General features: G+C 48.6%; 2 protein-coding genes and 1 pseudogene across 4 annotated transcripts; 2 read left to right on the forward strand and 1 right to left on the reverse strand.

The window, feature by feature from the left end:
- Positions 1–3,079: 3,079 nt before the first annotated feature.
- On the reverse strand, positions 3,080–11,743 carry GJC3 (gap junction protein gamma 3). 3 transcript variants are annotated; one of them, XM_058680703.1, is made up of 4 exons: positions 11,625–11,743; positions 6,620–6,877; positions 3,772–4,556; positions 3,080–3,470 (listed from the first exon to the last, which is right to left on the reverse strand). In XM_058680703.1, exons 3-4 carry the CDS (start codon positions 4,553–4,555, stop codon positions 3,463–3,465), a joined length of 792 nt encoding a protein of 263 aa, XP_058536686.1. In that variant the 5' UTR covers position 4,556; positions 6,620–6,877; positions 11,625–11,743; the 3' UTR covers positions 3,080–3,462. The 3 variants fall into 3 exon arrangements, with proteins under 3 accessions (XP_058536686.1, XP_058536684.1, XP_058536685.1); XM_058680701.1 differs by having other exon boundaries at positions 3,080–4,556; XM_058680702.1 differs by lacking the exon at positions 6,620–6,877 and having other exon boundaries at positions 3,080–4,556.
- A 2,030-nt stretch (positions 11,744–13,773) lies between these two features.
- On the forward strand, positions 13,774–14,220 carry LOC101522218 (NADH dehydrogenase [ubiquinone] 1 beta subcomplex subunit 2, mitochondrial-like; annotated as a pseudogene).
- An 859-nt stretch (positions 14,221–15,079) lies between these two features.
- AZGP1 (alpha-2-glycoprotein 1, zinc-binding) lies at positions 15,080–22,081 on the forward strand. The gene is made up of 4 exons (XM_004587163.4): positions 15,080–15,159; positions 18,133–18,393; positions 20,335–20,610; positions 21,753–22,081. Exons 1-4 carry the CDS (start codon positions 15,093–15,095, stop codon positions 22,079–22,081), a joined length of 933 nt encoding a protein of 310 aa, XP_004587220.2. The 5' UTR covers positions 15,080–15,092.
- Positions 22,082–22,128: the final 47 nt, after the last annotated feature.

Consider the following 22,128-nt stretch of genomic DNA (forward strand, 5'->3'; position numbering starts at 1 on the left):
CTGGGCCTTGGTATGATAAGGCATTTGCCTCAGTCTGAGGAGCTGGCTTTTGTGATTGGCTGCAACCCAAAAACTATTTGTAATTTTTTTTTAAACTAATGTTAGTTTTTGATTTGTTTATATGCTGTTAGGTTTTAGATTATTGTATAGGAACTCAAAATACCATCAAACTGGTTAACAGCTTGTTTAATATAAATGGATTTTTTTTTAATTCTTTTGTGTCTTGATACCAAACCCTACAATTTTCATAATTTACTCAGTAATTAGGAACTGATTATATAATTGAATGATTTGAAGAAATGGATTCCTGATATCTATTTGGATATCTATTTTACTGATAAAAATCCCATAGAATATCATCTTTAAAACATTTAAGCTGGGCCCGGCACAATAGCCTAGTTGCTAAATCTTCACCTTGCATGCACTAGGATCCTATATGGATGCCAGTTTGTGTGCTAGCTACTCCTCTTCCCATCTAGCTGCCTGCCGTGGTCTGGGAAAACAATAGAGGATGGCCCAAAGTCTTGGGATCCTGTACTCACATGGGAGACCCAGAAGAAACCCCTGGCTTGGAGTTTCTGGCTTCAGATCAGCTCAGCTCCAGCCATTGTCTTGTGGTCACTTGGGAAATGACCCAGCTGATGGAAGATCTCCTCTCTGTCTCTCCTTCCATCTGTAAATCTGCCTTTCCCACAAAAAATAAATAAATCTTTAAAAAAAATTTTTTTAACTATGTAACTAATAAATCCAAATCCTCTGTAATTTGAAATACTTGATTGAGAAGGAATCTGAGCCTTTAATATGGACCAAGCAGGAAGCGGTTCTCTTATCAGTTCTGCGGTTCACCAGGAATGTTTCTGGTGCATGTGTCTTAGTATCTACACCTCTGAGTAGTAATTGAAGTCTTTTCAGATTGGCACCTTAAGGGCCTTAGGTACAGGGACAAGAAATGCTGCTGTCGCTCATGAACTTTCTTTTACCAATTGCCCCACCCTGTTCGTCCCTACGTTGCAGCAAAGCTTAACTCCTCCAGCAGGGTTATCCGTATCTTCAGAGCTGGACATGGTAGAAAGAACAGCCAGCTTGTGCTGAGGGTTGTGTGAACTTTGGAGGGCAGAAGTCACTCAGTCCTCCAGTTTAATACTCAAAAGGGTGGTGCAGGGACAAGAAACGCTACTGTAGCTCATGATCTGTCTTTACCTGTAATCTTGATCACCTCAGAGGGGCTGACATACCTGAGGTGACCTTCTTTCTTCACTGAGAATCCTTGGAGCTCCCTTAAATCATAATTTTCTCCATAACAGAATACGTGTGTGTGTGTGTGTGTGTGCGCGCACGTGTGTGTAAGCTAACATTCAGCCTGAGAAGCAGAATCACTATGATTCTTCACATATTTGGGCCAAGCAATTAAAAGGGGGAAAGCTAGAACTGACTGAAACCTACAACACAAGCTGGCTGTTCTTTCCACCATGTCCAGCTTTGAAGACATGAAAACTCCTGCTGCAAGAATTAACAACCCTTGCCACACTGCTAAAGTTGGTGCCTACAAGGTGGGGCAACTGGTTAAAAAAAAAAAAAAGTTAAGAGCCACAGTGGTATTTATTGTCCCTTTTCCATCCTTTTGTGTATTAAACTGGAGGACAGCTTCACTTTTGCCCTCCAAAACTCACACAAATATGGTCCTCTTTGGCTTGCACTAAGCAGAAAAAGAACAGGAAATTCTGGGAAATGGTTCAGTTGACACATTACAAAAATCACTGCCATCCATCCCCTTTTCAATTTGGCATGCAGACAAACCTCTTTAAAACATACATATGCTCCTCAACTTACAGCGGAGTTAGATTCTAGTAAATCCATCATTGGGTGAAAATACGAGCCAAAAATGTATTTAGTAAACTTACCCTACTCAACATCACAGTTTAACTCAGCCTACTTAATTATGCTCAAAATATTAATATTTAGCCTATAGTTGAGAAAAATATACAACAAAGCTTTATGAGTAATCAATATCTCATGTTACATACTGAATACTGTAGTGAAAGTAAACCACAGAATGGTTGTGTGAATGAATATTCAGTGACTTACACACTTGAAGATATGCTTGGCTTAAAGAATATCTGAAGCATTGAATTTAAATTAATTGCTGGTTGAAGGGGATGCAACAGTGCCAGAGCTATTGATGTCTGACTGGGAGCTACAGCCCAGTGCCCCTGCCTAGCATCTCATACAAGAGTCTATTGCTAACCAGGAAAAGACAAAATTCCAGTTGCTCCATTTCCATCCAGTTCCCAACTAATAGCTTAGGAAAAGCAACAGAAGATGGCCCAAGTAACTGGGCCCCTGTCATCCACGTGGGAAATCCAGAGGAAGCTCCTGGTTCCTGGTTTTGGCCCGGCCCAATCCCAGCAGTTGAAGCTATCTGAAAAGAAAACCAGAGGATGAAATGTCTCTCTCTCACTCTGACTTCTCCCTCCCTCCATATCTCTCTATAACTCTTTCACATTAATTAATTAATTAATTGATTAACAAACAAGAGATGAGACTTCCTAACTTGCTTGGGGATATCTTGGAATTCTGAAATAGAAAAAAAAAATTTAAAAACAGGTAAATTTGTTGAGACTTCATTGGGGAAAAAAAGTAGCAAGGAGATTCTGCAAGAAGGTGGGAGGGTAGAACACTCAGCAGTAACTGAGAGACTCAACACAAAAGGCCTAATATTCAGGGTTCAGTTAACTATGGAATCACACTGGGATGCAGAGCTCTTGTGCTATTACTCAGAAGTCAGCAGGGGAACCCTATTGATTTGAAGGCTGAGAGTTTAAAAATAGGGACTTATTCTCAAGTGAGTTGTTGCTGTGTTAAAGACCATGAAACAGCCACAACACAGCAAGAGGAGAATGAAAAATGAAGCAAAAATCAGAGCAATCAGTGATCTAGAGACATAAGCTTTTCAATTCATGGTATTCTCAAAGGATGTAGCCATATGTTTGAACGTATCTCAAGTAGATACTAAGAGACACTGTTGTACATGCTTCGCTGTGACATACGCTGCTGGACTAGGGTCACTTATAGATTATAGGACTTTGAGGTTGGAAAGTGTAAAGAATTAAGAGCAGCAGAAAGCTAAGTGGAGAGACTGAATCAGGAAGGAGTGTCTGCAGCAACAAGAAGGCCAATAGCAGTTGTCAACATTTATTGAGCAGGGCAGGGGGAGAAGCACAGTTTATGGAGGCTTCCGGCTGACTCTGGAATCAATTCTTGGAAAATTCTGGTGCTGACCTGTGAGAATTCTTGTGAGAAGCACGATCAGGAACCCTTCCCAGAAATGCCTTAGACAGCATGGCTCACCACGGCCCTTAGAGACCCTTCAACAGCCTCTCTTTTGTCATGAACGTGAATCCCCACTCACTGGATGTTGAGAAGATCCAATCATAGGGTTTTCTTTAGGTGATCCGGGTGTCTTCACAATGCTGCAAAGTAATTAAGCAGAACCTGAGACTTCATTCCTAAAAGGGAACAGACTTAAGGGAAGGGCTACAATGGGCTGTAACTCTTGTCCAGGCCCCTGGAGGGAATCATCCATCCGATGAGAGTGGACACTAGGGAACGAGTTGGGAGCTATGGTCAGAACACTCTGCCTGGAATTTGGTTATCTACTTAGCAACACATGGAAGTGGCACTTGTGCTGCACAAGGTGGGTAGGGTGGAGAAGCTGATCAGGACAGAAACATCAGGGACAGGACAAAAGAAGACCACTGCCGTCCTCCTCACCTGCTTCCCGAAGCTTCTGTTTTGTTTCCATCCCTGGGATAGTATTGGTTGGTTCCTTGTGACTTTTAGCGCTCTCTGAAGGTGGGAAGTAGTTGGAAGAGGAAGATCGCTGCTTCCGGATCCTCCACCATCTTCCCAGACCCAGAAGTACCAGCTCCAAAAGGGTCAAGAAGAGACAGAGCCCACTGATCCCAAACATGGCCTTGAGGAAGATGGTCTTCTCGGAGGGGCGGGACAGAGTGCAGGTTATACTGCCGAGGCAAGGCTCTCGACGGCATGCAAAGGAACCGGGCATCTGAAACCCATACAGGTGGAACTGCCCCCCTAGGGCTGCTCCCTCAAGGGCCAGTCGAGCCCCCAACTGTGCCACATAGGCCCAGAGCAGCCTCAGCTTCCCAGTCCCTGAGCCATCTCCACTGCTCTCCCCTTCACAGGCCAGGGTCTCCTCCTCCTTCTTCAGCTTTCCTGATATTTCCCAACGCCAGATCACGTGATACAGGACAAACCCCACGTAGAGGGCGCTGGGTACGGTCACCAAGGTGACCTGGAAGGCCCAGAAGCGCAGTGGAGAGAGGGGGTGGAACGCGTCGTAGCAGGCGGCCTTGCAGCCTGGCTGCTGGGTGTGACAGACAAATTCACTCTGCTCATCCCCGTAGACCCCAGGCCCGCAGGCAGCCAGCACCACCAGGCGGAATCCCAGCAGCACGGGGAGCAGGAGGCGCCCCACGGCTGTGGAGTGCCGGCTCTCCTCGGCCAGCAGCTGCCTCAGGAACTGGCCACTCATCCTGTTCGAGCAGAAAACAATGGTCAGAGCGGGCATACTGCTCTCCTCCGTTAGAGGGAGCTCCGGGCCGCTGCATATCGTTTAGGAAGCCTTTCAGTTCTTCTCCCAGGCCCTGCTGGATCAAATACCAAGACTCTGGTTGTACTTACTGACTAGCTAATGGAACCAATAATACTTGTGAGTGTGTGTGTGTTGGGGGGGAAGGAGGTCTCTCTCTTCTCCCCTCCACTGCTATGTTGCTGGAACAGAAAGGAGCTCTCAGGGTGAAAAGAAAAAAAAAAGCTTATTTATTTGAAAGTCAGAGTTACAGAGAGAAAAGGAGAGAGAGAGATTCACTCCCCAGGGCTGGGCCAGGCTGAAGCCAGGCACCAGGAGCTTCTTGGGATCTCCCACATGGGCGTAAGGGCCCAAGCCAGGGTTTTAGGTAAATGGGAACAGTTGAGAATGGCTGCTTAGCACTAAGACCAAGCAGCTGTCTCAACAAAAATAAAGATGGCAAACTCAGACATGATGCTGAGGAGTTTCTAAAATCTGTCTTAGACCATGTGTGCGATAAGCCAAAAGAATATCTGCCAAGAAGGAGTCACAGTTTGAATTGTTATCCATCAGCTGTGCCTTCAGCCCTCTGGCAAATTCTTCTGGGTTATCTTCAATATAGTCTCTGTTCCTAAACACCCTTCCTTGCTCTTCCCCATGAGGCTGTAGGCACACCAAAACAGCCCTTAATTCCATACAGGTTCAGGCCTCCTGGAGGAGTCAGACAAAATGCCTGCAGACCAAGAGGGGTTTCTCCCACTCCTTCCCACTCCTACCCCCCTCATTTCCTACAGGCCCCACAACATGGCCCAGCTGTCCACAACCCATATGTGTCATTCTCTGGGACCTGCATCCTCCTCTGACACAAGTAAGGCTGCAGCTTCACCCCAAAGGGACGAGCACCTCCAGGCCAGACCTCAGGGCCTCTGGAGTGGAGGCCGAGGAGGAAGGGGAGAGGCTAGCAGGGCCCTTTGACAAAGCCTGACCCAGGGAACCCTGTTCCATGTCTAAGAGTGAAGAAGCAGTGGACAAGCACATTTATTTGGGAGCCAGCAGGACTTGAGCCCTGTCGTGATTTTGGTCAGGAGCAGGAATTGTGACACAGCACTTGTGTCTGTTGCTTGAAGGGATGAGGGTATTATAATACCAGTTCCAGTCCTGGCTCCTCTGCTGTGAAATCCAGTTTCCAGCTTATGCAGCTGGGAAAACAGTGTATCATGGTCCAAGTACGTGGGCCCCTGCAACCCATAAGGGAGTCCTGGGTGGAATTCCAGATTCTTGGCTTCTGCCTGGCCCAGCCTTGGCTATTGTAGCTATTTCAGGAGTGAACCAGTGAATAGAAAATCTCCCTTCTCTCTCTCCTCTCCTCTCTCTCTCTCTCTTTCTCTCTCTCTCCACCCTTACTTCCCTTTCCTCTCCCCAACCCCCTTCTTTCCCCTACCTGTTCCTTGATGCTATGCCTTTCAAATAAATAAATCTTCCTGAAAAACTATTTGAGTCAGAGAAGAAAAACTTATAAGCTCAAGAGTTTTCAGAGAAAAAGGAAGCCCAGAGTTTGAATAGATTTTCAGTCTAAGCAGATTTTTTAAAATTCCATCATGATTTTGATCAGAATTTTTCTAAGCATCTCTTGGTTTTTTGGAGAAAATTCTCAAGATTCCATTGGTGGCAGGAAGTTCAGGTGTAAGGAAAGGCTGGGGCCTTGGCTGTCAACAAGGGTGCAGGCCTGGGTTATCACCACCTGCGCTGGCAAACATTCTAGAATCTCTTACTGAAAGCATGGCCCTGGAGCAGCAACCCTGGTGTCACCAAGAAGGCAGGCTCTCAGGCCCACACCACAGACTCCCTAAGTTACAGCTGAATTGCACTACAATCCCCAGTGATCTATATTTGCATTACAGCTGGAGGAGTCACTCTAGACCATAGGACACCCCCCCACACACACACACACACCCTGCTACACTAGACCCAGAGCTAGCCTCTCTGCAGAGCCAGCTGATCTCTGCCCACACATCCCCTTGCACTCACCTGCAGCTTGAGCAGAGGCACCAACAGCAGGAAAAGGAGCAGAGAGGAGTCCTCCAGCTACAGCCCAGCGTGGGGTCCCAACTCTTCCCATGGCCCCACCTCCTGCCACCACCCACGGCTTCCCCCTCCCCTCGGCATTTCTGGCAGCTTTCCTGAAGGGTGAAGGAATTGCAGCTGGAGGCAGGCTCGGGAGAAAGCTCTCTGTTTTTGAAGAAAAAGGGGCATGTTTTCTGACTGAACAGAGGTGGGCTTGCAGATCTGAAAGGAAAGCAGTGGCGTCAGCGTGTTTCCAACATGGGAGTTTGCAGGCAGCACGTAGGGCCATCCATGAATCCCTGCGAAGCCCTACTCTGCCAGTCCGAATGCCAAAGCACCGGTTTGCCAACAGAAGACAGTGTGGGTGGGCATGCCTGCATGTGTTAAGTGTGGGTTTGCATGTGAACACAGCAGCGCATGCTTGCTCGTGCGTGGGTGTCATTTGCTCAGACAGGCTTCATCCCAGGCTTCAGGGTAACCTCAGGATGCCCTGCTCACTTGACTGAAAGAGACAGCATAGCTGCCACCCTCTCACAGCACCCTGGGAATGTGACACACACTCTCTCCAGCATCCCCGGGAGCCTAGCACTCTCCATCAGACCCTTTGAGACCCGGGACCCGCACCCACATCTGCATCCCTGCGGCTACAGCCAGCACCCCCTCCAGAGATGTGGCCAAGAACGGGAAGGGGAGAGGCTGGCCAAGCAGGTGTGGCATGCAGGATAGTAATTCCCTGCAGGTGGAGGTTGGGAGCATAAATTCTGAGGCTGAGGGAATACAGAAGGAAGGACTGGTCCATTCCATCACCTGAGACAACTCCTGTAGTCGGCATTGGGCATTAGGGGGGGTAGAACTGGAAGAAACCCGGGTTCTAGATAGTGCTTCCGGCTCTGGCATGATGTCAGTCCCAGCACAACACTTGTTCCTGAGCACAGACGCAATCTGGGCACAGAGCACCTTCTTCACGGAGGCAGACAGCCACCTATCCCTCATGGCCTTCCTTTCCCTTGGCCACCTTTCTCTCTAAGGTTGTTCTCTGCGAGACCCACCACCAACAGATCTTGTGGGTTCCTACAGGAAACAAGCTATTCTTAATTCTCCAAGTGCTTCCCTGGGGTTCACAGATGCGATCTTGAGAAATTTCCCAGCCAGCATCTTAAGGGTTGATCACATGCCCAGGTATGTTTCTTTTCACTCCTAAAGGACAGCAACCTGCCAATCATCCTAAAAGAAAAAAAGGAAAAAAAGCTCCTGGCACCCAGCTCTCTAAAACAAAATACACACACACACACACACACACACACACACACACACACACACACAATCATGTCAGAAGAATATCTTGCTAAAATAATGCAGAGAGGGGTTAGTACAGTGGTTCAACAGACTAGCCCTCTACATTCAGGCACAGGCATCCCATAGAGGAGTCAGTTCATGTCCCAGCCACTCCACTTTCCATCCAGCTCCTGGTTTATGGCCCACAAAAGCAGCAGAGCAGTCCCCAAGGCCTTGGTATCCTGTACCCATATGGAAGACCCAAAAGAAGCTCCTGGCTCCAGGCTTTGGATCACCTTAGCTCTGGCTGTTGTGGCAATTTTTTTAAAGATTTATTTATTTTTATTGCAAAGTCAGATATACAGAAAGCAGGAGAGACAGAGAAGAATATCTTCCATCCACTGATTCACTCCCCAAGTGATCACAACAGCCGGTGCTGTGCCAATCCGAAGCCAGAAGCCAGGAACTTCTTCTAGGTCTCCCACATGGGTGCAGGGTCCCAAGGCTTTGGGCCATCCTCTATTGCCTTCCCAGACCACAAGCAGTGAGCTGGGTGGGAAGCGGGGTTGCCGGGATTAGAACTGGTGCCCATATGGGATCCCTGCGCATTCAAGGCAAGGACTTCAGCTGCTAGGCCACAGCGCCAGGCCCCCCAAATAAGTAAATCTTAAAAAAAATCATACAGGGAGCTAACAGAATTTTTGAGGTCACTCTAAGAGCACCCATGTATAAGCTTGGCAGGGATGTGAGAAGACCACTCAGGACAGGAAATTCAGAGCCTGTCAACATCCCCTCACGATATAGGACTAGTCAGTGTGCTACAGCTTCACGTGTTGGAAACTCAATCCCTGAGCAGCAGTGTTGAGTGGGGATGGGCTCTGCCTCCAGAGGGGGGCTTACTGCAGTCACAGGGCGGTGGATCAACGGGTTAGTGTGGGAGTGGCTTTGCTGTAAGTGTGAGCTCCCTCTGACCCACTTGCCCAGTTTCTCCGATGTTCTCTGCCATTGCATGGCAGTCATGAGGAAGGCCCTAAACAGACACTGAGGACAGGTCAGCCCCATTCCTGGACTCGGCCAGCCTCCCCAGCAGTCAGCTCAATCAACGCCTGCTCTCACATGAATCACCCATCCTGTGGTCTACAGGGACAGCAAAACAGCAGTGGAATTCTTCCATTACCCACCGTTTCCCTGACCACAACCTGTCTACCCAACCTCCACTCTTGCCTTTTCCCTTTGTAAGGAAAACCTGATTTTAATCCAAGTGCCTAGTGGAAAGGAAACATCTCAGCACTCATTGCAGTTAGAGGTGACCAATGAGGTGTCAAAGTTGCTCAATGGAAACTTCCAGAAAACACATCTTTGAACCATGATTCTTGAGGATGTAAGCCACTACGGTTGAAGATTTCTGGGGCCCTGGTGATATACAGGACACTTCACCAGCACTGGACTGCTTGCTTCTGAGCTTAGTTTCATGAGAGAGAAACAGACTTACACCCAGGTTTTAAGGCCTTGAAACTTCTAGTCTGTTGTTTACAGTTTAAGGCAGGAAAGAAAAGAAGGTGAGGCACACAGGACTCCAACCCTCACTGTGAGCCAATCCCTATCAAATACTAACTCATCCCATCCTCATTACAATCCCATGAGGTAGGCGTTTACAGATGGGTAAGGGAATGAAGCCACATACAGCTGAAATGGCTTACGAAGGTAGCTTAGGCAGTGAGTGGGGAAGGCAGGATGTAGGGAGAGAGAGGCAGCGTCATGCGCAGTAGGCTAATCCTCCACCTGTGGCACCAGCAACCCATATCAGCGTCAGTTCATCTCTCTACTTCCAATCAAGCTCCCTGTTTATGATCTGGAAAAGCAGCAGATCCTTGAACCCTTCTAACCCACATGGGAGTCCCAGAGGCTCTGGCCGTTACAGCTCTCTGTGTGGCTCTGCTTTCAAAATAATAATAAGAAGAAGAAATCTTTTTTTAAAAAAAAGATAGGATAGGAAACAAAAATGGTTCTGAAATCAGACTCTTCATCTTTGCCAAATTACCTCAAGAGTCAGGTGTGTTTGATGCATTTTTGTGGCATGGGATCATATTATTGAAAACCAAGGGCTGTGACCCCAGCACTCTGGGCTGCACAGATGGCCCAGCCACAGTGACCAACGTCCTTGTCTAAAGTCAAGTGGGTGTGGAAAGTGGGGAGAAGCACAGGGCTCAGGAATAGGGACATTTTTCAAAGTTGCATAAATTTCTCCTGGCTTCATAATGGCTCCATTTATAAATGTCCACAGCCCTGGGTTAATGTAGGAATTAGGCTAGGAGGCTGAGGTTCGTTCTAGGAGCTAGGGAGAAGAAGGGTCTGCCTAATTATTTCTAAGCTTCTATCAAACGCACCAAAACAAACTTCTCTTTCACCATAATTTTCTGAGGATTAGTGCCACAAAAGAAGCCCCCAAGGATACGTGGGGATCTCATTCCTCTTCTTTATCCCATCAACAATGCCCTCCTTGTCTCTTCTCTTCCCACCAGATGAGACCAGACTCCTCCCACGGCCTTATGTTGACAACATGTGCCAGGGGGCAGGCACCCCTCCGTGACAGGGAGCATGAAGAAGCATGACAGTCCGGCGACCCTGCACCCTGACCCTGACAGAGATGAAATGAGCTGCTCTTCAGGTCAGTAAGAAACACAAGGAAAAAAGTTTACCCACAGAAGGAAAGTGGAAGTAAAATATCTGCCCCAGAACTCTACTGGATCTGGGAAGCCACCCGGAACCCTCTAAGGAGCTCAGGTGGTCCCTGACTATCATCACACAGAGAGAAAATAAAACCACACCCTCATTGACTTCCAAAGATCGTACGGGTTTAAAATTGGTAACTTTTCCAGCCACCAGGTGCACCTCTCAGCACTCCAGCAAGGCAAGGACTTGGCAACAAGTCGGCCTTGTGACCCTGAGGCAACATCCTGCTTGGCCTTCACCGGATCTCCTCTGATAACGCTGCTTGAATGTTCCCTCCCGTACAAAGGCAAGTCCTCCTGCCCACATGAGGCTGTAATACTGGGAGTTGACCAGAAAAAGGGGCACGGGGCAGCTGTGGACCCCACAGACCAGGTCTTCCTTCCCGAGCTCTTGCTGTTCGGCTGTGACTGACTTCACATCTCAAAGTCCTTTCACCTTCACAGCGCCTTCCGCTGTGACTTGCTGTTCACCTGCTTGTTCCGATCCTGTGATTTCTCCTTCAATATCGGGCCGCTTACCCACTTCAACAACCAGACCTTCTTCCTGTCCGGTTCAGAGGAGACTGAGCAGGAGACAGAGGTTTTTAGTTCAGGCAAAGGGCTTCATGAACCAGAGGATCCTTAGGATTCCAGATGAACACAAATTGACACCCATCTGGGAGCCCGGTGCTTGAAGGCGGAGGATTAGCTAATTGAGCCATTGCACCAGGACCAAAAAATAGTCTTTTGTTAAAAAAAGAAAAGAAATGCCTGGATGGGGCTTGGCAGTGTGGCCTAGTGGCTAAGGTCCTCGCCTTGATCCCATATGGCCGCTGGTTCTAGTCCCGGCAGCTCCACTTCCTCTCTGTCTCTCCTCTTCTCAGTATATCTGACTTTGTAATAAAAAATAAAATAAATCTTTAAAAAAAAAAAAAAAAAAAAAAAAAAGAAATGCCTGGATGGCTTAATGGCTAAAGCCTTACCTCGCACACACCACGATCCCACATAAGCACTGATTCCTGTCCCGGTTGCTCCACTTCCCTTCCAACTCCCTGTTTGTGACCTGGAAAAGCCGTAGAGGATGGCCCAGGGTATCCGGACCCCACACATGCATGGGAGAATGAAAGGTGGGATTAGAAAAAAATACTCTAAATGACAAGAATCTGGCTCCAGCAGGATAGAAACTTAGGTATATCTCCTAAGTAGGAGTGATTGGGGCACAGGTGGTAGGAATGACATTGACCTGAACAGAAAAGATGCAGACAGAAGCCATGAGTAATGGGGAGGGGACAGGAAGGGCACTATGTTTGTGTAGTAACATTTATTGAGTTCTATGAGCCACGCATGTACTATGGGGCCACCCAGTGCAGGCCTCACCTACTCTCCAAGCTCTTCAGCTAAGAAACATGGAGAGAAGCCACTGGCGTCAGCTTCTTGTGTTGAGTACGAGCTATAAGTAACACTGCCCTTTGTACAGGAAGTGAGTACTTAGTTCACTTTTTAAATTTTAATTATTATTTTTATTGGAAAGTCAGATTTACAGAGAGAAGGAGAGACAGAGAGAAAGATCTTCCATCCACTAGTTCACTCCCCAAGTGGCCACAACAGCTGGAGCTGAGCCAATCCGAAGCCAGGAGCCAGGAGCTTCTGCCAGGTCTTTCACACAGACGCAGGATACAAAAGCCTTGGGACCATCTCTGTTGATTTCCCCCAGGCCGCAAGCAGGGAGTTGGAAGGAAGTAGAGCAGCCGAGACATGAACCAGCACCCATATGGAGTTCCAGTACTTGCAAGGTGAGGATTTTAGCCACTAGGCTATCACACCAGGCCCATCTCACTTAAAAAAAAAAATCAGATTAGAGAGAGACGCTTCTGCTGGCTCACTCCCTTGATGGCTATGATGTCCAGGGCCGAACCAGACCTTCATCCAGGGACTTCATCCAGGTCTCCTTCACGGGTGGCAGGGGCCCAAACACTTGGGCCATCTTCTACTGTTTTTCCCAGACCATTAGACGGGAGCTGGATCTGAAGTGGAGTAACTGGAACATGAACTCATATCCATATGGGATGCTGGTATATCAAGCAGCAAGCTCAACCCACTATGCCACAATGCTGGCCCGAGTACTTATCTCTTGACACTGCTCACAGTCTGGGTCAAGGTCAGACAGGGCCTTTCATTCTGACTGCCCAACAAGAACACAGCTCAAGCACCATGATGAATCACCTCTCCCAACAGTAATTTCCCCTCATACCTTTTTTTAATGTAAGAAGTTTTTATTTTCATTTTATATTGTTTACACGGTTGAGAGGGATGCACACCCATCTGGGCCTTTGATTAAGGTAGGAGAGTCAGGTGTGGAGGAAGGGGGATGCGACAAATGTTTCAGCTTTTATTCTCCCCTTGTGTCCACAGGAAAGAAGGAAGGGTGGGGGCTTTCCTTGCTAGTAAACTACATCAGCACCCACTCCACCGAGACTTTGACTGTGGGTTGACTAGTTGTCCAAGGAGTAAGGGAGTGGCTTGTAAGTTGTTATCATTTTGGAACATGGTTGAGTCAAAACAGGGCTAACACCCTGGTCTTTGGGGACTCTGGGAGACAGGAAACACGGAATGAGTGACCGATTGCAGGTCATTGGCCACCCATTGCCTACCCCTTTGAGTGTGTGTGTGTGTGTGGCTGTTGAGTAATGCTACCCTTTCTGAACTCTGAGCGATATGTCAGGTGAGGCTGAAGGGAGGAGCAACTTACCTTAAGTCCCTAGTTGCCTTACCAACTGAAATAAATAAATCTTTTTAAAAAATGTTTTAGGAGCCCGGCGCGATAGCGTAGTGGTTAAAGTCCTCGCCTTGCACGCACTGGGATCCCACATGGGCGCCGTTTCTAATCCCGGCGGCCCCGCTTCCCATCCAGCTCCCTGCTTGTGGCCTGGGAAAGCAGTCAAGGACAGCCCAAAGCCTTGGGATCCTGCACCCACGTGACAGACCCGGAAAAACTCCTGGCTCCTGGCTTTGGACTGGCTCAGCTCCAGCCGTTGCGGTCACTTGGGGAGTGAACCATTGGATGGTTCTCTCTGTCCCTCCTCCTCTCTGTACATTCGCCTTTCCAATAAAAATAAATAAATCTTGGACGCCCTCGGGGCGGGTGGCCGTCCGGACGCGGGGAAACATGTCGGCTCTGTGCAGGCTAGCGCCTGTCATTCGCGCTGGAGGGTCTCTCTTAGGTGGCCGCGTGCGGGCGGCTGGAGGCAGCGGCGTCCGTCACGCTGGCGGCCACGTACACATCGAGCCACGGTACAGTTTCCCCAGCTGACCAAAGGCCAGGTGATCAGGGCGGAGCTGTTCAGCGCAACCATGTGGTTCTGGATTCTCTGGCGTTTTTGGCATGACTCCGATGCTGTGTGGGGTCACTTTCCATATCCAGACCCTTCCCAGTGGACAGATGAAGAATTAGGGATCCTTCCTGATGATGAAGACTGAATATGTGGACTCAGTTCCTCATAGGAGCCAGCTGAGAGTCCCAAACAATTGCGGACTTCATATTGCACATTAAACTTGTAAATTAAAGTGGCTTGATCACAATAAATAAATAAATAAATAAATAAATAAATAAATAAATAAATAAATAAATAAATAAATAAATCTTTTTAAAAAATGTTTTAAATCGCACCCCAGAACTACTCCTGCAAACACTCGCAACTGCCAGCAGAGGGCAGCAGATGCCACAAAGTGAATTAACAGGAGGTCTACAAAGTTGACGCGACTTCAGGAATTAGTAGCGGGAGCGACTGCCAGGACTACTCTCTGACACCTGACTCGCTGTCTGGAACATCTGTTCCCTGAGCCAAACCTAGTACAGAACTGCTCAAAGGAGGAAGACAGGGAGATGGGGTGACTGCAAAGGGCGGGGTGGAAGAGGGGCGTCCAGGCGGGTGGATGGTTGACTGTCCAGCACGGAAAGGGAGGGAGATGAATGTTGCTCAGACAGAGCCCCGGCAGGTGAGGGGGCTGGGGTCTACCCAGGCCCACACTCTGGAACTTGGATGAAGTGTGAACCTACAGCATGTAAGCCCCGCCGAAAGTGTGCCACGCATCCCAGTATGTACCACTCACTAGAACACCTTGCTTCCAGCCCATGGCCCCCTTCTCTCTCTCTCTCTCTCTCTCTCTCTCTCTCTCTCTCTCTCTCTCTCTCACACACACACACACACACACACACACACACACACACACACACACACCCTCATAGCTCTCAGTTTAAGGACCTACTGCAGCCCTCAGGGCCTCACACTCCCCCCACCACCACTTGCCAGTCTTTCCCCTTTGGAGGTTGAGGGGAGGAGCAGACGCTGAGCCTCTCATTGGCCTGCGAGTTCACCTCCCCTGGGCTCGGCTCCAGGCCCGGTGAAAGACCTGCACTCTGTCCAGAACCTTCCAGCCGGGCACCAGGGAAGATGGTGCCTGTCCTGCTGTCTCTGCCGCTCCTCCTAGGGTCAGCGGTCCCCCAGGGGACTCAAGTAGGTGAGTGGACAGAGAGAGGGATGGTCCCTGGAGAAGCAGGGAGGGGAGACCCAGCACAGCAGGGTGGAGAGGCCAGGAGAGGGGTGCCAAGGCCTGGGGCTGTTCATGGCTTGCAGACGCTTAGGATCAAGTATGTAAAGTCATGATTTCTGCATTGCAGGTGTTTAACATTTGTGACTTTTACAAGACATCAGAATAGGACAATCGCGCATAGAATCTTAACTACATTCTGCAGCAAAACCTGCCTTGGTCAGGATTCCCCAGAGGATGTGTACTGTGCAATAAGGATGCCTACATCCCCTCTGGAATACTACCAGGGTTCGATCCCCGGCTCCGGCTCCCAATCCCATCTTCCTGTCAGTGTGCCTAGGAGGCAGCAGACCATGGCTCAAGTAGTTGGATCCCTGTTACCCACACAGAAGACTTGAGTTCCCAATCCCTGGATTTGTCCTGGTCCAGCCTGGCCACTGAAGGCAACTGGAGAGTGAAACAGCGGATGAGAGATTCTCCCTCTTCCTCTTCGACTCCCTCTCTATCTCCCTCTCCTTTACACATTTCCTCTCCCTCTCTCAAATATTAAAAAAAAATAAGATATTTGCAGAAGAATGGATAAGCTTATTAGCACAAAACTTAAATCCTTGCAATTTTTAAAATAATACGCATTATATCTATGAGGAAGCTTCAAAAACTTCATAGAAATGAAATTAAGTTTATTTGGGTACCAAAAAGATAGTTGAAATCTATGGATAGTTTCTCTGTGGTATGCATCTTCCACAAACTTTTTGAAGATTCCCCCCCACCGAAGAAATTACATCAGAATTTTTGTATTGAGATCAGTGCATGGCATTGTAGGCTAAACCTATGTTTGAAGAACCTATGTGTCCCAAATGCCCCATTTCCAACTTAGTTCTCTGCTTATGGCCTAGGAAAGCCCGAGTCCTTGGGCTCCTGCACTCATATAGGAAAAGCTTCTGGTTCCCGGCTTTGGACCAGCTCTGGCCCTTGTGGGGATTTGAGCAATGAGCCAATGGATAGAAGTCAGTCTCTCTCTCTCTCTCTCTCTCTCTCTCTCTCTCTCTCTCTCTCTCACCTTCTATCTGTAACTCTGACTTTCAAATAAAACAGTTTTTAAAAATTTTTGTATTGAGGGGCCCGGCACAATGACCAAGCAGCTAGTCTTCGCCTTGAAATTCCTGGAACCCATATGGGCACTGCTTCTAATCCCGGTGGCCCCTCTTCCCATCCAGCTCCCTGCTTGTGGCCTGGGAAAGCAGTAGAGGACAGCCCAAAGCCTTGGGACCCTGCACCCGCATGGGAGACCCAGAAGAAGTTCTGGGCTCCTGGCTTCAGATTGGCTCAGCTCCAACCATTGCAGCTGCTTGGGGAGTGAATCAGTGGACGGAAAATCTTCCTCTCTGTCTCTCCTCCTCTCTGTATATATCTGACTTTGCAATAAAAATAAATAAATCTTAAAACAAATTGTATCAAAATAAATCCCTTAATTCGATTATTCATGAACTTTCTGAAGTACCCTCATGGGGGCAGAGAGAGAAAGATTCATTTTGAGGCACTGGCACCCAAGTATGAAGTCTGGCAGTCCTAAACTTGTGGGGCAAAGTAGAGGTGGAAGACCCAGGAAATGGGTTGACGATGTGTTCATGAGTCTGAAGGCAGAATTCTTGCTCCTCTGGGGGATTCCAGTCTTTTAATATCATCCATTGACTTCATGAGGCCCACCCCTGGGTTAGAGGGTAATGTGCTGTATCGAGGATCTACTGGTTTAGCATTCATCACATTTAGAAGCGAGTTAGCAAAAATCGTTCCAGTGGCAGGCATGGTAGTGTAGCAGGTTTAGCCACTGCTTCGGACACTTGCCTGCTGTGTCAGTGTGCCGGATCAAGGCCCACTCTGCCTTCTGATCCAGCTTCCTGCTGATGAGCTAGGAAGGTGGCAGGTGGAGATTCAAATACTTAAGTGATTGCTACACATGAAAGAGACCAAGATGGAGCTCCAGGCTCCTGGCTGTGGCCTGGCTCAATCCAAGCAGGCATGTAGGGAGTGGACTAACTAACAAATGGGAGAGTTTCTCTCTCTCTCTCTCTCTCTCTCTCTCTGCCCTTCCATTGTTCCAACAAAAATGAATACATGAACAGTTTTTACATAATTTCAGTACTTGATCCAGAAACCCACCGTATGCCCCCACCAGTCTTATTAAGATCCATCTACGTCACATTAGAAATTAGTTATCAAAGTAATGATACAAATGTCCCCCCACCCCCAGCCTCTGCTTTGTACCAAGATTCTGAGATCCAGCCTAGGGCTACTCTGTGCTGACCCATTCTGGATCATTTCTTGAGTTTTCTAGCAAGTTCTCCTTCCGATGTTTTCTGACTATATGTTTTATCAGGTTGGATTACATTGTGCTCCAATGATAAAACTTTGAGTGACTTTACCAGACAAATGTTGACCTCTCAGCCACATCCACTTTACTTCAGATGCAGCCACATTCCTCTCCTCTGCAGGCTTACTCGCGGCTCTAGGCTTTTTATCATCTCAAGTATCTTCCATTTCATCCGGTGGCCTCCAGGGCCACCATGCAAAAGAAGAAAGGCAGGGAAGATCAACTCATAGGGTGTCACGCCAGAAGAAAAACATCACCTCCATCCATTTTCCCTTGTGCCAGAATGTAGTCATAAGGGTCCCAAAGTGCCTACAAAGAGGATGAAAAAACTGTCATTACCACCTTGTGTACTGAGCAGTGGAAATGATGTAATGAAGGCCTAGGGTGGTCTCTGAAATATCACCTCCAGATTAAGGGTAGACCTCTTCCACCATGCGAACCTCCCACAGGGTAAGGCTGGGAGCTGGGAGGAAGAGGCCCTAGGACCAGGCCTTCCCTCCTGATCCTCTTCAGCTCCTCCGTCAAAAGCCCACAAGTGGACCCAGCCCTCTGCATCCTCTCTTCTTTTTCAGGTCCTTACTCTCTCACCTTTCTCTACACTGGGCTATCCAGGCCCAGCAAAGGCTTCCCCAAGTTCCAGGCCACTGCCTTCCTCAACGACCAGGCCTTCTTCCACTATGACAGCGAGAGCAGGAAGGCAGAGCCTCTGGGGCCGTGGAGTCAGCTGGAGGGGATGGAGGACTGGGAGAAGGAGAGCCAGCTTCAGCAGGCCAGGGAGAAAATCTTCCTGGAGACTTTGACAGATGCTATGAACTACTACCAGGCGAATAAAGGTCAGTGGACGGTAGGCTGCTGGGGTCCAGGGGTTTGGCTCAAGAGGCAAGTGCTGCTGGGGTCCAGGGGTTTGGCTCAAGAGGCAAGTGTGAATGGAAACACAGAGACATGCCCACATCACATTCTTCCCCTGCACCTCACATCTGTGTCTCCCCTTCCCTATAGATGTCCCATTCCCAACCCAAGCCTCAGCTCAGGCAGAAAGTGATCTACTTTTATCCAGGTACCTCTGACCTCTCATCTCTGCATCCTCACCTGCGTGAGGGCAGGCCTGTTTTGGAAGATGTCACTCACTCCCATCTGGAGTCACTGAGTGGAAAATGAGCCAACTCCGGGGATCAGTCAGACCCAACTTCACGTGGGGACTTCAGGCCATCACTAGCTGTTAGTGAGCAAGTTTCCTAGCCACTTGGTGTAAAAAGGAGCATTGAAATTTACTTCCAAGAAATGTTGCAAAATGTGCCTATATCTTAGTCCTTTAGCCCCATGGCCTAGGCTAGGTATTTGCTCAACTGAAATTTGGTAGACTGATTAGACAAAGTACTTAGCCCAAAACATGGCTCAGCCTAGTAGTTCAGTAAATGCTGGATACAAAACTACAGACTATTACACAGAGCCATAAAGATCTTCCATCTATAAACAGCAGACATGGGAGAGGTCCTGCATACATGTAGTGTGAGCAGCTGGTGGCAAAGCTGCACAGAGACAGCCACTCGTGTCTCCAGGCCCAGCATTCTTCCTTCTGCAACACTCTGCCTACCTCCTGCCTCATCCAGTCTCAGGCCTGGTGAACTGTTGGTGTTAAATTATTTTAGAGTGAGTGTTCAAGGGTCGTGTTTAGCATAATGTCAGAGAAGTTACCTGGGATTGGAAGGTTTGCAAAGGAGACAAGGTTAGGCAGAAATCTGAAGGATGTGAAATGGGAAGTCTTGGTATGAAGAAAATGGTCAATGCTTTGTGTCAGAAATAGGAGTGGGGAGAACCAAGGAGTTCGGATCAGACACTGGGAGAAACTTGGGTTGACTGAGATAGACGTGCTGGGCTGAATCACTATGAGTAAAGAGGATAAACAGTGAACTCAGGCTACTAGAAAGCAATAACAGGTACCATCTAGTGAACATTTGCTCTGTGCCTGGTACCACTGTTAACACATTTGACACTCACAATAACCCTCCAAAATACTGCTACCACCATTGCCATTTCAGAAATGGGAAAAGTAAAGCAAAATGAGGTTCATTACTCAGGCAGATGTGCGGAAGGTCAAGTGGGAGAGGGGTTAGATCTGGGATTTAAGCCCAGAGGGCTTGAGAATCAACAGCACCAACCGGTTTGAGACACATGCCTGGTTTTATAATTAGAACCAAGAGCTTGTGTTCTTCCCCCTAGTGCCAGGAAGTCAATCTCTGAGAGTCACTGTAGACAAGATGGGGGTTGAGGTGCTAGAGATTTGGAATAAAGATATCAACCAAGAGGGGAGATGCTGTCAAATAATGTTTACATTGAACTGAAATAAAAGATTGGCTCCACCCGTCTACATAAAACCACCAATAATTTCTATTTAACTTGGCAATGGACCTGGGCATGTTGTATCATGTTCCTAAGAAAACAAGCAAGCTTCCCCATGACGCAGAAGAGTGAGAAATCTGCCTCTAACCCTGTGAAATACCCTGGCTAGAGGAGTGTAGCTCATCTCCTCGTCCAAAAGAAAACAAGAGGTACAATAAAATCTGAAAGGAGTGAACATCGAAAGTCTGAAAACCAAAGCAGAGATTGCCCACCTCCCTCTGCTGTGACTTATTTGCCCCCAGAAAGCAACTACATGCTTAGATTTCAAAAATTTCTCCTCCAACTGCATTGCAAAGGGTGGGGGGCATGAGAACTGTTCAGATGGAGTTGACCTCAGACTGACTGGCTCCCCGTGGGGTCGGGGGAGGCCTCAGGGTCTCACACCTTCCAGGGAATGTTCGGTTGTGAGCTCCACCGTAACAGAAGCAGTGGAGCATTCTGGAGGTATGCCTACGACGGACGCGACTTCATCGAATTCAACAAGGAGATCCCGGCCTGGGTTGCCTTGGACCCAGCAGCCCTGAACACCAAGAAAAAGTGGGAAGCAGAACCAGTGTACGTGCAGCGGGCCAAGGCGTATCTGGAAGAGGAGTGCCCAGGGATGCTGCGGAGGTACCTGAACCACAGCAGAACTCACCTGGACCAACAAGGTACTCCTCACTTCCCATGTCTGCTCCCCAGTCCTGAGCTGAGAAAGCAGAGGGAGTGTCGGGCTTGGAGCACAGGGCAACATCTCAGCCTGCTGCGATCTTCACCGGCAGCCCCTCATCTCCAGGCTCTTACCTCCCAGGGTTTATTACTTCTCTGGGAAGGGGTGAGCATTAAATCCAAAGGCCACAATGCAATGTTTGGGCTCAAGTCCCAACGGCAATCCTGACTCCGCTTTCCTGGCAGTGCCTTCCTGGGAGGTAGCAAGAGATGACTGCTTACATAGTTGGGTCCCTGCCATGCACATGGGAGACCTGGATGGAGTTTCCAAATTCCCATTTCTGCCTGGCCCGGTTTCCGCTGTTGGCAGGCATTGAGAGAATGAACCAGCAAATGGTTTTCTCTCTGTGTGTCTCAAATAAATTCAGGTTTTTTAAACAAGAATTTTAATGAAAACTTTAGGCAGGATTGGCCAAGAAAGCCAATCTTCAGGAGACCTCCCAGTGACAGATGAGGAAGCTGAGATCAGAGGTCAACACTGCCAGTGAGAGGCAGAGTTGGGACTCAGACCCCATATTTCGGATGTCAAGTTTCAAAGTCGTCTCTTTGTGCTGCTGATGCCTCCTGTCTTGGTGGTAGAGAGAAGGCAAGTGTGTAAAATGTCTGCTGTGAAACACTCAAAGTGAGAACGTGTGAGCAGAATTGAATGCCGCCAGCTGGGATGCTCATCTGAGAAGACCATGCAGTGTAGGAGGAAAGAGTTTGACAAGCAAAGCTGCAGACAGGACCAGGAAGCTGGACTTTGAGGCGGGGACAGGAAACAGCTGTCAGGCCATTGAAGTTTGGGGGTGGAGGGTAATAGAGAAGTGTATGGGGCACTCAGAACTTTTTGCCATCGAAGAGAAATCCACCCATGGTGGGGCAGAGAGGGGAGAGAGCAGCCACAGAAATTCCCTGATCCCACAGGAAAGCATCAGCCTTCCCTTGGTAGGGAAAATGGTCTGTGTTGGGTTTCAGAAATAAAAGTGTGCCCAGAGGCAGGGGGTTTGAATAGAGCTCAGAGCTCGACCCATCACTGAAACCAGGGAATGGGGGATGGAAGAAGCCACAGCACGCCCTCAACATCATGCCTGTGTCTCCACAGATCCTCCCTCAGTGACAGTCACCAGCCACATGGTCCCAGGACGGAACAGGACCCTCAAGTGTCTGGCCTATGATTTTTACCCAGGAGGGATTGATCTGCAGTGGACTCGGGCCAGAGAGGTGCAGAAGTCTGAGTTAGAGAGATATGTGCTCCCCAGCGGAAAGGGCACTTACCAAGCCTGGGTGGTGGTGGGAGTGTCTCCTCAGGACCGAGAGCCCTACTCCTGCCACGTGGAACACCGCAGTCTGGCCCAGCCCCTCACAGTACTCTTGGACCAGAGACAGAAAGGAAGGGCTGGAGGCACCAGTAACCATCCCCTCTCTGCCTGACGTGAGACTTGTGTTTGGTTCTCTGGGCTCCCTTTTCCTCCCTGATA

The sequence above is a fragment of the Ochotona princeps genome, chromosome 24 (assembly GCF_030435755.1).
Source record: "Ochotona princeps isolate mOchPri1 chromosome 24, mOchPri1.hap1, whole genome shotgun sequence".
Lineage (NCBI taxonomy): Eukaryota > Metazoa > Chordata > Mammalia > Lagomorpha > Ochotonidae > Ochotona > Ochotona princeps.

Bases quoted from the DNA above. Each gene is read 5' to 3' on its own strand.
- AZGP1 (XM_004587163.4), top strand. From the start codon at position 15,093: ATGGTGCCTGTCCTGCTGTCTCTGCCGCTCCTCCTAGGGTCAGCGGTC. The intron at 15,160-18,132 runs GTGAGTGGACAG...CTTCTTTTTCAG, and splicing joins CCCCCAGGGGACTCAAGTAG to GTCCTTACTCTCTCACCTTT. The intron at 18,394-20,334 runs GTCAGTGGACGG...GGGAGGCCTCAG, and splicing joins CTACTACCAGGCGAATAAAG to GGTCTCACACCTTCCAGGGA.
- GJC3 (XM_058680702.1), bottom strand. From the start codon at position 4,555: ATGAGTGGCCAGTTCCTGAGGCAGCTGCTGGCCGAGGAGAGCCGGCAC.